Here is a 12,120-nt window from a genome sequence, read left to right as displayed (position 1 = left end):
TATCACCGTCTGGTAGACGGAGGTGAATATCTCCATACCTCTGCTGGAGCCAGCAGTCAGTGTTTCCTGATATAACGACATCATGTTGCAGATCTATAAAAAGTTGAGATTAGTCAGGACTCAGGAGAAGCAACCTTAAATGCCAGGTTTCTGAATGGAGTTTGGAACTATTTATTTTGTTCTGATGAATTTCAAACAGCAAAAAGAGTCTACTAAGCAGATATGATGGGCTTTACTGAGTCTGATGCTCCATTCTTTCTGTCCTGAAGCCATCGTGTCTAAATCGTCCTGGATTAGGTGGAGCCAGCAACAAAAGGGTGGAACTCCACAGTAAAACACAATTGGTCAGTTGTTTGCACTTGTGCAGATATTTAAGATCTTTATGGAGCCTTTTATGAACTTAATGTTCTTTTTTAGAGGACGACTGAAACACCCTGGAAACACATTTAAAGCTCTGATGATGTGTGTAATTCTGGATGTTAAAGTGCTCTGAGTGTCTGTTTCAGCGTTTTATTGAACAGAATAAATCTGGGAGGTCTGGGTAGACAGTATAACACTCCATTCTCTCCTGTTTTATGAGTAAAGTCAGCTTAAAGTTCAGTCTCTTAACGTGCATCGCTGTTGTTGGACAGACGCCTCATATCAGGGAAATCAGGTTTGAGGAAAGAAGGGACTGATGCTTTTCCTACAGGTTTGAAGGGCCAAGAGGTCCAGAAACTCAGGTCGTTTTCACACCTGATAGTCCGGGGGGACTCGGCCCGTTTTGGAGCAGAAATTGCAACGTTGCTGCACTTTGGTTTGGTTCGAATTCATACTGCTCTTAGTCAAACGGACCAAACTGTCTACAAACTACAACCTCCACCCGCTAGGGGCGCTGTCTTCACAAACAAATGGCGACCAAGAAGAAAAGAATGCGTAGAAGAAGACGAAACCGGAAATTAATCTTCTTTCACCTGTCTTTCTTTTCAGCATAAGCAATGAAAAAAAAACAGAATTTACACTGTCTTGGGGTTTCTGCTTTTGCTTTGGGGCATTATGAGCAGGCAGCAAGGCGGTGAGCAGTCTAGCATGTTGTTCTTTAAATGAGACTAATAAATCGGCACCGACTAGGACATGTTGCTATGGCTACACAGACGCCAAGCGAGGTACCAACATGTATTTGAGTGTATTAAATCACATATAAATCTATATATCATTAGCTTTATGCTACTTCCTGCCAAATTGGTCCGCTTTGCTTTCACACTTCAAACAAACTGCACCAGGGTTCGTTAGGAAGCGGACCGAGACTCTCTGTTTTGGTCCGCACCAGAGTTCACATGAGCTTTCACACCACTCCAAACTAACTGGACTATCCAGAGAGATGGACTAGAGTTCGTTTAAAGCGAACCAAACAGCTCTGGTGTGAATGCGCCCTCACTCTGCACAGAACTTAACCTGACATGTCAGATGGATTTGTTTCACACATGCATCTGGCAAACCTCCCATAGAACTCGGAGGGTGATTGGATGAATGTTCTGTCGCATCTTTACAGGCCAGTCAGAGCAACAAAACACGTGACGTAGTAGCTACTGAGTAATAAACTCCATAGAGAACTGCACGACTCTGCTGCGCCTGAAAGTACTGCCCCTCGTTGCTGATTGGTCCTGTCACTTTCTAACTGGGCCCAAACGGTTCAGACGGGAGCTTTGCAAGATGGAATCGCCAGTGAGAAACATGGAAACGGACGAATCCATCTGCTAAGCAAGGTTACACAGAACTGACTTTATAAAAAAAAAATCTAAGTGGAGTTTTAAAAGGATATTTTAGGATTTTTAAAGTTGTGTTGTATGAAGTACTTGGCTATAATAGTGGTGTTAGCCTGTGATTTCTGTGAAAGTTGATCCTGTGGTTAATACAAGCTCAGAGAAGTCCACGGCATAGTGGCTGTAGATGTGAACGAGTAATCTACATAGTTTTACGTAAAAATGGACCAAAAAAATAAGCTGACTTGCCTGCACGCTGTGTCGAAAATGTACGAAGCACTTAATTTCTCCCAAAAAAAAACCCCTCTGTGTCAGGTGCTAATTTACGATGCAGCTTTCGGCATTTTGTCTCCTTCCGCCATGCATTGATCCTCTGATCAACTGTGTTGGTCTGCAGGCTTCTACGGGGATAATAACACCACACCAAGCTAAAACAGAGATAATATGAGTGATTTCGACTCGAGTGATGATGATGTTCTGTTCACTGTGGATACCAGAGGACATTTGTGTGAACCGCAGAACACGGAAGAAGAACTTACACAGACGGAGAGACCGGGCTGAAAGAGAAAGCAGAGAAACTTCGTTTGGAAGTTTTGAGCATGAAAGATCCTGAGCATGGGTTCGCATTTTCCACACCTACACAGACAGGTAAGTCATTCCAAACACCATCTATGGGTTGTTGCCCAGATGGATGTGAAATGTTTAGTTAACTGAGGTGTGCTGGTGGGACGAAGTTGTTCCATGCTGAACCAGCAGTCTGGGTTCACACGGCCTGTGGCTCCTTCTCCTGTCATTTTGCATTCACCCCAACAATATTTGTACTTTATCAGCTGTCCTATTAAAAAAGGCTATGTCTAAAAATGAAGTACTTCCTTTTGCATGCAAATTTCCAAAACATTTACATGAAATGCATCTACAGGATTTAAATTTGATTGTTGTCCACTATAATAAAGGGAAATTCCATGTATTTTCAGGTAAGTTCCCGTATTAATGCTCAAAAATGTCCCTGTAACACTCCTACAACAGAAACAAGAACATAAGCAGTGGAGCAGAAAACATGATCCACTGTCTTTCCACACAAATGTTGTAATGTCATTTAATCAACATAATTATGATCTAACTGGGTTGCAAAAGAAACAAAATACAATATCTTGTAATTTTAGCCTGGAATCAAAACATGGGATCAGTGCTGTTCACACAGAAAAGAAATCCGATCCACTTAAGTTCCCCGTGGCGGAGGCGAACCGATGCTGACGCTTCAAATCTACAGCGAGGGTAAAATGATGCTGCAATTATCTGATCCGGGTTGTTTACGCCTTAAAGCCCAGGAGACAGAAATAAAAGCCGCACTGAGCCTCCATGTCTGAATCCAAACTCCGCTTTATTACACTCTGTCCAGGCGGCTGTGGTCCGCTCACACTAGGACTGTTGCAGCATTGTTGTTTGATGTTTTTAACAGTGGGGTGTGTGCAGCCAGGATCGGTGGTTCCTCACACTGGAGCGACAAGGAGGGAAGACGCCACTGAAGAGGGGAAAACAGCAAAAACAGAGTCTGGAAAAGTGTTTAAGGTCAGGAATAAAGACACAAAGAAGAGAGCAAACAACAGGGAGGAGACAGAACTACATGGAGCATCTTTATCAGTCTGTAGACAGTGTTAAGAGTTTATTCATCCTCCTCTTTAATAGAGAACAGGATATAACCATGATAAAGGAGAGGAGATGGAGATGGGGTTTGCAGGTTGTATCCAGGGCCTGTTTGAAGAGAAAGGGCCTTCAACCTTAATCCTAAACCCTGGAATAACCCATCTGCAGAGATCTAGCTGTCTAACTTTTACTTTGAGCTCTACATCAGAGTACATTTTCAGTTTATTGTGAGTTATAATGATGCAGAGGAAGGATTTTAGAGCTGGCTGTCCAATCTTGCAGAAAATTGTTGCTATTTATTCAGTAACTTTGCATGTCCTTTCTACATGAATGACATGAATGTTTTTGTTGTTGTTGTTGTTTTTTAATATGCATGTGTGACTTAGTATCTAGTATCAATTATTTGGTCAAACTCTTGGTTCTGCTGGTTGAAACCAGACTCAAAAATCATGAGAAACTCTTGTTATTCTGTTTTTGGAATTTGACATGTTGTTTTTTCCATTTTTGACAACGAATGCAAAATGAGGTGTTTTCTAATTCTTTCAGTTTGGTTAGATTTTTTTTTTATTAATTACGTTATTAATATTAGGAAGAAAATAAATTAATATAAATAAATAAGCTTGGGGTATTTATCTGTGTACACAACAGGAGTAAGATTTTCAATTTATGATTGTTTTGTTTGGTGGAAATGTTTATTGATAAGTGTGTGTACATAATAATAATAATAATAATAATAATAATACATCAGACTTATATAGCGCTTATATAGGAAACTCAAAGATGCTTTACAGAACAAAACATAAAACACAGATGGGACAGGGGGAAAAATATGAAATGGTTAGGAGTTATATGCATTGTTAAACAGGTAGGTTTTAATAACAATATATAATAAACTGGATAAATATAAAAACTAGAAAAGCACTCAGAGAGTGCAGACCTCTGCCATTAGTCCTATCTCCCAATAGTGAAGAATCCTTTAAAAAATTCCTGGATCCATCCCCATGTGCCCCCCACCATGGCATTCGCCCATTACTCCCTCCCTGGTGGGGTGGAAACATAGTGAGGCAAAGCAGTGGCTTCACTCTGGGTGGACTGTCATGGCAGAAGCATTGCCTGCTGGTGCGAACAGATGCACTGAGAGTCTCACCCATGGTCTCACTGGATGACTGGAAGTCATGGCAGAGGGTGAATATTCCTCTATTCCTCCCAGCATTGTGAGTATTCTCGCTACAATTTGCTGTCTTTCTCTCTGTTACGCTCCGACTCGTCTCCTCGACCGGGCGTGTGTCTTTCAAACCCTATAAACTCCAAAACTCTGAATAGAAACACACCCAAAAATGCTGCTGGGATTGAAGTTACTCATGTCCGCCATCTCCTGGTGTAAAGTGGTAACAGCACAGACCTCCGCCATTAGCCCGATCTCCCAATAGTACAGAATCCTTTAAAACATTCCTGGATTCAGATGGTGATCCAGATCACTCCCAAAATCTAATCAGTTCTTCCTTATGCCATTTCTGACATTTCCTGAAAATTTCATGAAAATCGGTCCACAACTTTTTGAGTTATTTTGCTAACAAATGAACAAATGAACAAACCCACCCAATCACATAACCTCATTGGCGGAGGTAATGAATGAATAATAAGAGCAAAAAACAAACAACAAAGAAATAATTAGCCAAATAGATACATTTTGGCTTGGATGGTTTTTTACTTTTATTTTGACTTTTGACATGAGGGCTTCTGTTTTGAAATGTTCACCTTTCCAAATGGGTCTCTTGATTTTCTTTTCCTCAAGTATTTTATTAAAACAAGGAAAAAAAATAACAGAATTGAAAAAAACACTTTATGCTAAAAATGATGAAATGGAATAAGGAGAGTTTCTCCTGATTTTTGAGTCTGGTTTCAACCAGGAAATGGATTTGCCAGAAAATACACTGACCCTAAAAAAATAAACCCTGACAGCCTGACTAGAACAGCTCTAATCTCACAGCTTTCCACTCATCTCATGAGGTAATCTCATGGAGATCAAGACTTCTGCAGTGAGAGACCTGTGAGCAGAAACAGAGCCGGTCTCATTCAGACACTTATGACACAACCAGACATCACTAAGACGATAAAATGAACCGCTGAAGGGATGAGACTCCGAGGTTTTAACTGGATTTCCATAAATGTTTGTCTCACGTGAGCATGCCAAGGTTTTTCTTAAACTCTGTCTTCTCTGAGATCCTCTAAGGCAGATCATAGACTTCCTGATATCCACTGAGAAATTATTGATATGTTTAAACAAAACCAGTGATTTTGACATCCTGAATTTCCACATTATTGGATTGCTACTACCAGAAAATGAGCAAACATTTTGGCTGTCCATCATTGATCCTTGGAGGATCTCTCATTTGATGCCTATTTCTTTCTGAATCGGATTGTTGTGTGCTTTTTGGATCTAAACCCATATACTCTACTGTATTTATGTTAAAATGCAAATTCTAGGAGTCTAAAAAAATTTAAAATGATGTGAACCAGGCGATTGGAATGAGAATATGTAAGTGATTGAGAAAGAGAAAGGGTCACCACAGACAGAGAGCTGCAGCCAGATTAAACCACAGCAGGTCAGATTTAGCCGGGTTACCCAATCTGCAGCAGACCTCTGGTCCACAGCCTCACAGAAACAACCAAAACATACCTTCAAAACACATCAGGCTGACTCCTGAATCATACAAGTGTTGTTACAAGGTTTGTTTTGTCCACAAATCTCTGCAGAGACTCTGGGAATGGAAGAACAGTGAAGCGTTAAAGATGTGATGGAAAGTCAGAAATGTAGACTCCTGCATGATTGGTTAATGCTCAAACCTCACATTTTTCCATGATGCATTTTTCTATGGTGTAATTTACTTGAAAACATCTGAAACCCTGTTCTCTTATCCTGAGAAATACATTCCTGCTGAGATTTGCAAACACTTGTACAGTTTCAAAGCGATATAACCCCGCTTTTTAGCAGCTCTGCATTGAGAAATCATCAAAGTGTATCTATAGCCACTGAATGATTTTTTTTTTTGGCAACATATTTGGGTCTATCCATCTATATTTCACATCCTAATGATTTCTTTTACCTTTTCAGGTTATACCTTGAAAGTTAAATGTCAGTAAAAACTCAAAATTGTTTAAATATGAGCTGATAGCAGTTTTCTTTTTATAGATCATTGTTGCTCTGACATATTGATTCATGCATTTCTAAGCAGAACATTTGAAACATTAAGAAATGTCTAAATCAGTGTTACTCAACCCTGATCACCCAAAGAGCCTAATTGTTGAAAAATACATTTGCAGTGGTAAAAAGCAGCAATGAAAATAAGTTAAAGGTGGCAAAAATGGTCAAAAAGCAGCAAACACTGTGAGGAAAGTGGCAAAATGGGTGGGAAGTGACCAAATAATGAGTTAAAAGTTGCAGAAACTTAGCAATAAATGAGTGAAAGTGACTAAAATGGGAAAAAAATAGAAAAAAAGGGTGTGGAAAACAGGCAAAAAGTGGTATTAAATTGCAAAAGGAAGCTTAAATGGGCAAGAAGTGCCAAAGGGGGGCACAAAATTGCAAAAAGCAGGATGAAAATGTTAAAAGGGGAGAAAAGTGACAAAAAGAAGAGGCAAAAATGAGGTTAAAGCAGCAAACACTTGGAGAAAAGTGGCAAAAACAGGCAGAAAGTGGTAAAAATGGGTGAAAAGTGACAAAAAATGAGTTACAGGTGGCAAACATGGCCCAAACACTGGGAGAAAAGTGGCGAAACAAGTGTGAAGTGACCAGATAATGAGTTAAAAGTTGCAGAAACTTAGCAAAAAAGGAAAGTGACTAAAATGGGAAAAAAATCTAGAAAAAAAAGGTGTAAAAAACTGGCAAAAAGTGGCATTTAATTGCAAAAAGTAGCTTTAATGGGCAAGAAGTGCCAGAGGGGCACAAAATTGCAAAAAGCAGGATAAAAATGTTAAAAGGGGAGAATAGTGACAAAAAGAAGTGGCAAAAATGAGGTTGAAGCAGGAAACACTGGGAGAAAAGTGGCAAAAACGGGCAGAAAGTGGCAAAAATGGGTGAAAAGTGGCCAAAAAATGAGTGACAGGTGGCAAAAATGGGCAAAAAGTGGCAAAAACATGCAGAAAAATCAGTAAAAAAACATTAGCTTTACAGGTCAACCATATTGCATAAAATTCAGTACATTTAAAGTGTTATATTTGAATCTCTACCCATTGATTGTAATAGTTATAATAGTAACTTTGAATTTCTTGAAATAAAATCAGAATAATTATGGAAATAGATAAAGTGAAATGATTAGAAAGGTTTAAACAAACCATTAAAGTTCAAAGGTCATTAAAGTTTAAATAAACCACTCACCTGGGTTCAGAATCCAGCCTCTTTACTGGATAAATGCTGGGTAAGGAACATTTTTAGATCAAAATTAAAAACTGCTTCTGGTATTGTTCTTCTGAAACCTCCTGAGAAGAAAACCTGCCAGAAACAGAACGGTCATTTATAAACAGGAAAAAAAAACTCATAAAACAAAACAGTGTCACACAAAAAGCCTCTCATGAGGCCTACAACACTAAAAGGTTGTATTTCTGTTGTTAATTGCATTTAAAGAAACTTTACTGTGTATTCAAACTCAGTTATTTTGGATTCTAAAACCATTTTTATGTCCACTTTGACATTGTCAATTCTTCCCATTGTGTTGGTTTGGATAGTCAAAGAAATGTAAATTATGATGTTTACTTTCCAATTTTCACATAAATGACTGCTAAACTGCTAAACCACATGAGGAAAAATGCAGGAATGCATGTACAAAATGACTCCCTGATGGCAAGGAGTTCACGTTCAGCTAGGTTAACAAACTCAAACAGGCTTATCGCCACAACCATTCTCTTTTATGCTTTTATTCTGTAATTTATGTTCTTAAAAAAAGGTATTTTCCCTCCTGTTTGGACAAAAACCTGATTTTATTTTAGGCAAAATGTGAAAAATTGGCCAATGTTTAAATCAGCCAAGAAAACACTTAAACTGGCAGATGGAGTCTTATGGAAAAAAATCAGCAGGTTATAAAGGAAAGACAATTAAAACCAATGTTCGTTTACTTACAGTTGATCATTTTATTACTAAATAAGTCATAAATAAGTTTATCATGTCAATGCTGAACTCTATTTTTCTGGAATTTCACTAGTCCTCTTAACATCTCCCTTTTTAAAGCATTGTTTCTATAAAAATCAGACTCAGAATGGTCTGAACAGCTAATACAACAGTGTAAAACCCAATCTATATTACAGACATTATGGTAATCTGAAACAGTTACATATAAAACCTCGAGTCCAATGGGAAACTGAACATCACCAACATGCCCTTCTATCCTTCTTGGCGAGGATGAGTGGATGCTTTATTCATCTGTGCTAAAAAATTAGAATATCTAAATGAAAATTAACTAAAATATATCTATCCTAAATCAGAGTTTCCAGCATGGAGCTGAACAGACAGACTGGTTGCAGACTTGTAGAGTAGTGTTGGGATTGTCTTTGTTAAACTGGCACAGCATCTATGGCTGAAGACATAAGCTTCAAGTCTGGCAGAAATCCCCTTAAAGATCCTCAATTATGTCAGTGTAGTGGTGTGTTTACTGTGTTTAAGTGTGTTGTGTATGTGTCCAACGCTCTATATTACTATCAAAAATGAGAAAAAAAATGTAGCTTTGAAATATTTTGAATCAAGGACACGTCCTATTGTCTAGATATAATCAGGAAAAGTTAGTTAGGTATCCTAGCATGTTATGTGCTGTGTGCAGCACTGGATAAATGCATGAACAAATTAGGGCCTGTGTCCACAGCTGAACTCTCCTGCTTCCTTTGTAGCTTGTGCACCCAAAAGGAGCACTACTAGATCAGAAAACAGCAGTGGTTGCCTTAAGAAGCTAAAAAGCTAGAGGTGGCTTTTTCCCCTTAACGTTAAACCTGTAAAGGAATCAGTGTTAAAACATTTAGTAGACAAACCTTTTCTGGTGATGATGACATTGATAAGACTAGAACGGCCGTCTGAGGCGGCAGACCCACGCCTAAGCAGCGCCACCGAGGAACTCACGCTCCCTTTGATTACTATGGTGTTCAAAATTTCAAAGTCAGAGAAAAACAGAACGGGCGCGTGGATCATCACCAAAATTTAATGGATTCTTCCCTGTCACTATCCCAATATTCCCTGAAAGTTTGGTGAAGATCCGACTTTTTGTTCTCGAATTATCTTGTACACATAAAAAAACAAAGAAAGAAAGATACGGAACCCTTTACATAACCCCCTGCCGATTATATCGGCGTGGGTAAAAACTCAATCCATGCCAAACAGTGACTGGGGAGGCTGATGGATGCATGTAAGTAATCCAGGCTTTTGTACACTGGTGGAAAAAGGCAGATTATGTTGGTGGACGGGGTGGTCTTATTGGTGGTGCTAGTTCTTAACTGTTGAAGCTTCGGGACCCACCACGGTCTCTTTAACTAGAAAATCGCGACCCAAATGTCTAAATCTCTCAACTGAAAAATGGCCAGTTTGGCCCTTGTATGGAACAAAATATGACTGAAAAAAGAAAACTGACCAACTTTGCTCAAATTTTACATGGTAACAAGAAAATTTTTGGCAATTTCCCAGGGATTTTGAGGAGAAGCAACTTTGTTCTTCTGAAAAGAGGAGATAAATACTTTGAAATAGTGAGAAATATTGAAATGAACCCTTATGATAGTAAAAGAGAAAATAAAATGTATGAAAGTAGGATTACTCTTGAGTGCCGACCCACCAGTTGAACCACTACAAAAACCAGTTCAGATGGAGGCATCTCAGACCACCTCCATATGCCACATCCAGCAGCTAGGATTACCACCTGGTATCTGATTTCCCATGGCTGTTAACGTGAGGTGTAAACAGGGTCAAAGATTGCATAAACAAATTAAACTGAATTGACTGGAGCTATTTAAACAAGCTGCTGATGATCCAGACCAGAAAAATGTGTGAGAGTGTTGGTAAACGTTCTTGTCAAGGTACAGATAAGCAGAAAAAGCCTCAGCTGTTAAACTCTCTCCTGATTGGCACCCTGATTTTTCCAGAAAACGCCCTGTTGTTCTCAAATGTGCTAAAACAGTCTCAGGTTCGACTCCACAGCACTAAAATATTTTCCCATCAGCAGCTGCATGTCCTTGAGTGTCCTGAATTTCAATGTAAAACTGTCTGGTGGAGGTCAGAGGGGGCAGCAGCGGTGGAGGCAGCTGTAGGATGTGGGCTTGGTTTACCCGGAAGCAGCGATGTCTACAGGACGCAGCAGGCGGTGTATTCTTGGCGGCGAGGCGGGGGAGGCTCTGGCGGGGCTCTGTGCCACGCGAGGGGGCGGGTCTGACGTCACATCCAGAAGCGTGTGTGGGCGGGGGGGTGGTTTGGGGCCCGGCTGGGATTAAGGAGGCGCAGAGCTGTGGGTTCAACGGGACGGAGAAGACGAAGAGGAAGGAGAGAGTCAGCGAAAAAGAGGAGGCGGATTTCAGACTGGTCCTAGCGCTCCGTGGGCTCAGACCTCACCACATCCCCAGAGCGCACACACCAACACTCCTGCATGTTTGTGTGTGAGGATCAGCTATTACCAGACGATGTAAATAAGCGTCTGGGAGGAAAATACTCTGCTACTGAGATCTATGGCCTTAGCTAAGTATTTACAGCTCATGTGTGTTTGTATGTGCAGCTTCGTGGCCTTGTGTATGTTTACACGTTGACTGTATACACATATTTATATGATCGAGACGCTGGTTTGTGTGTGATATGTGTTGTGTTTATGTGCGTGTATCATGTGACCTCCCTGCTCCGCTCTTGTCAGCCCTCTGCGGCCTCTGGCTCCTTCTTCTTCTCTTTCACTTTCACAGACGACCTCCTGGATGCTTTCTTGTCTCCTGACTCCTTGCTCACCTCCTTGTCTTTGTCCTTCTCCTTCTTCTCCTTAGATGACTCCTTCTTCTCCTTAGTGGAGGAGGAGACCGATTCCTTCCTGGACTCCCTCCTCCCCTCCTCCTTTGGCTCTTTGCTTGGTTCCTTCTTTGTCTCTTTTTTCTCCTTGGAAGACTCCTTTTTCTCCTTTTTGACCTCCTTGACGGACTCCTCTGCAGCTCCTGCTTCTTCTTTTAATGAGGCCTCTGGTGAAACCTCCTTCTTCTCTTTATCTGAAAGAGAAAGGAGTAAAAACAGATTATTAATCCATGTTTTACTAAGATATCAATATCTTCTTTGATTCATCATTAAAGATCTATAACAGCAGAAGAGTCTCAACATGAACAGACTGAAAACCATGGGCTGGTGTTTCCACCTATGAAAAGAGAAAACTGTAAATGGACTTCAGCTTGTATAGCACTTCTCTTGTCGTCTGACATCTCAAAACACTCCACCACAGAAAAAAACAGTCTAGTCTGCTCTTCTCAGATTCCTGCAAACTTTAAAGTCAAAGTGAAGACTTCTGAGACCATTTTTAGTGAGTTAGATGATCAAAAATGAAAAGCATGTAAGATTTCTCAGAGGACGGGACCAGGGCTGTACATGAAATTTCAAATGGTGGATATACAGAAAAGTTCTGTCCAGTATTTGGTGATTTCTGGGACATTTAATGCCACTTTTCTATCATATATAGAATAACATATTGTAAGTTTGCCGACCAGACATTGCAATTAGGGCGCTGGTTTGGCTCAGTAGGTG

The 12,120-nt window shown here is 40.1% G+C and overlaps 1 protein-coding gene across 2 annotated transcripts in view; it reads right to left on the bottom strand.

Annotated features, from left to right (window-relative positions):
- Positions 1 to 9,605: 9,605 nt before the first annotated feature.
- Positions 9,606 to 12,120, bottom strand: part of bbs9 (Bardet-Biedl syndrome 9) — a 291,076-nt gene continuing 288,561 nt past the window's right edge. For both annotated transcript variants that reach the window (XM_041794515.1, XM_041794514.1), the window contains exon 22: positions 9,606 to 11,594. In XM_041794515.1, coding sequence (XP_041650449.1) covers positions 11,251 to 11,594 — 344 coding nt within the window. In that variant the 3' untranslated portion in view covers positions 9,606 to 11,250. The remainder of the gene's footprint in view (positions 11,595 to 12,120) is intronic.

This window comes from Cheilinus undulatus, linkage group 8 (assembly GCF_018320785.1).
Source record: "Cheilinus undulatus linkage group 8, ASM1832078v1, whole genome shotgun sequence".
Lineage (NCBI taxonomy): Eukaryota > Metazoa > Chordata > Actinopteri > Labriformes > Labridae > Cheilinus > Cheilinus undulatus.
This window is presented reverse-complemented; position numbering and strand designations above follow the sequence as displayed.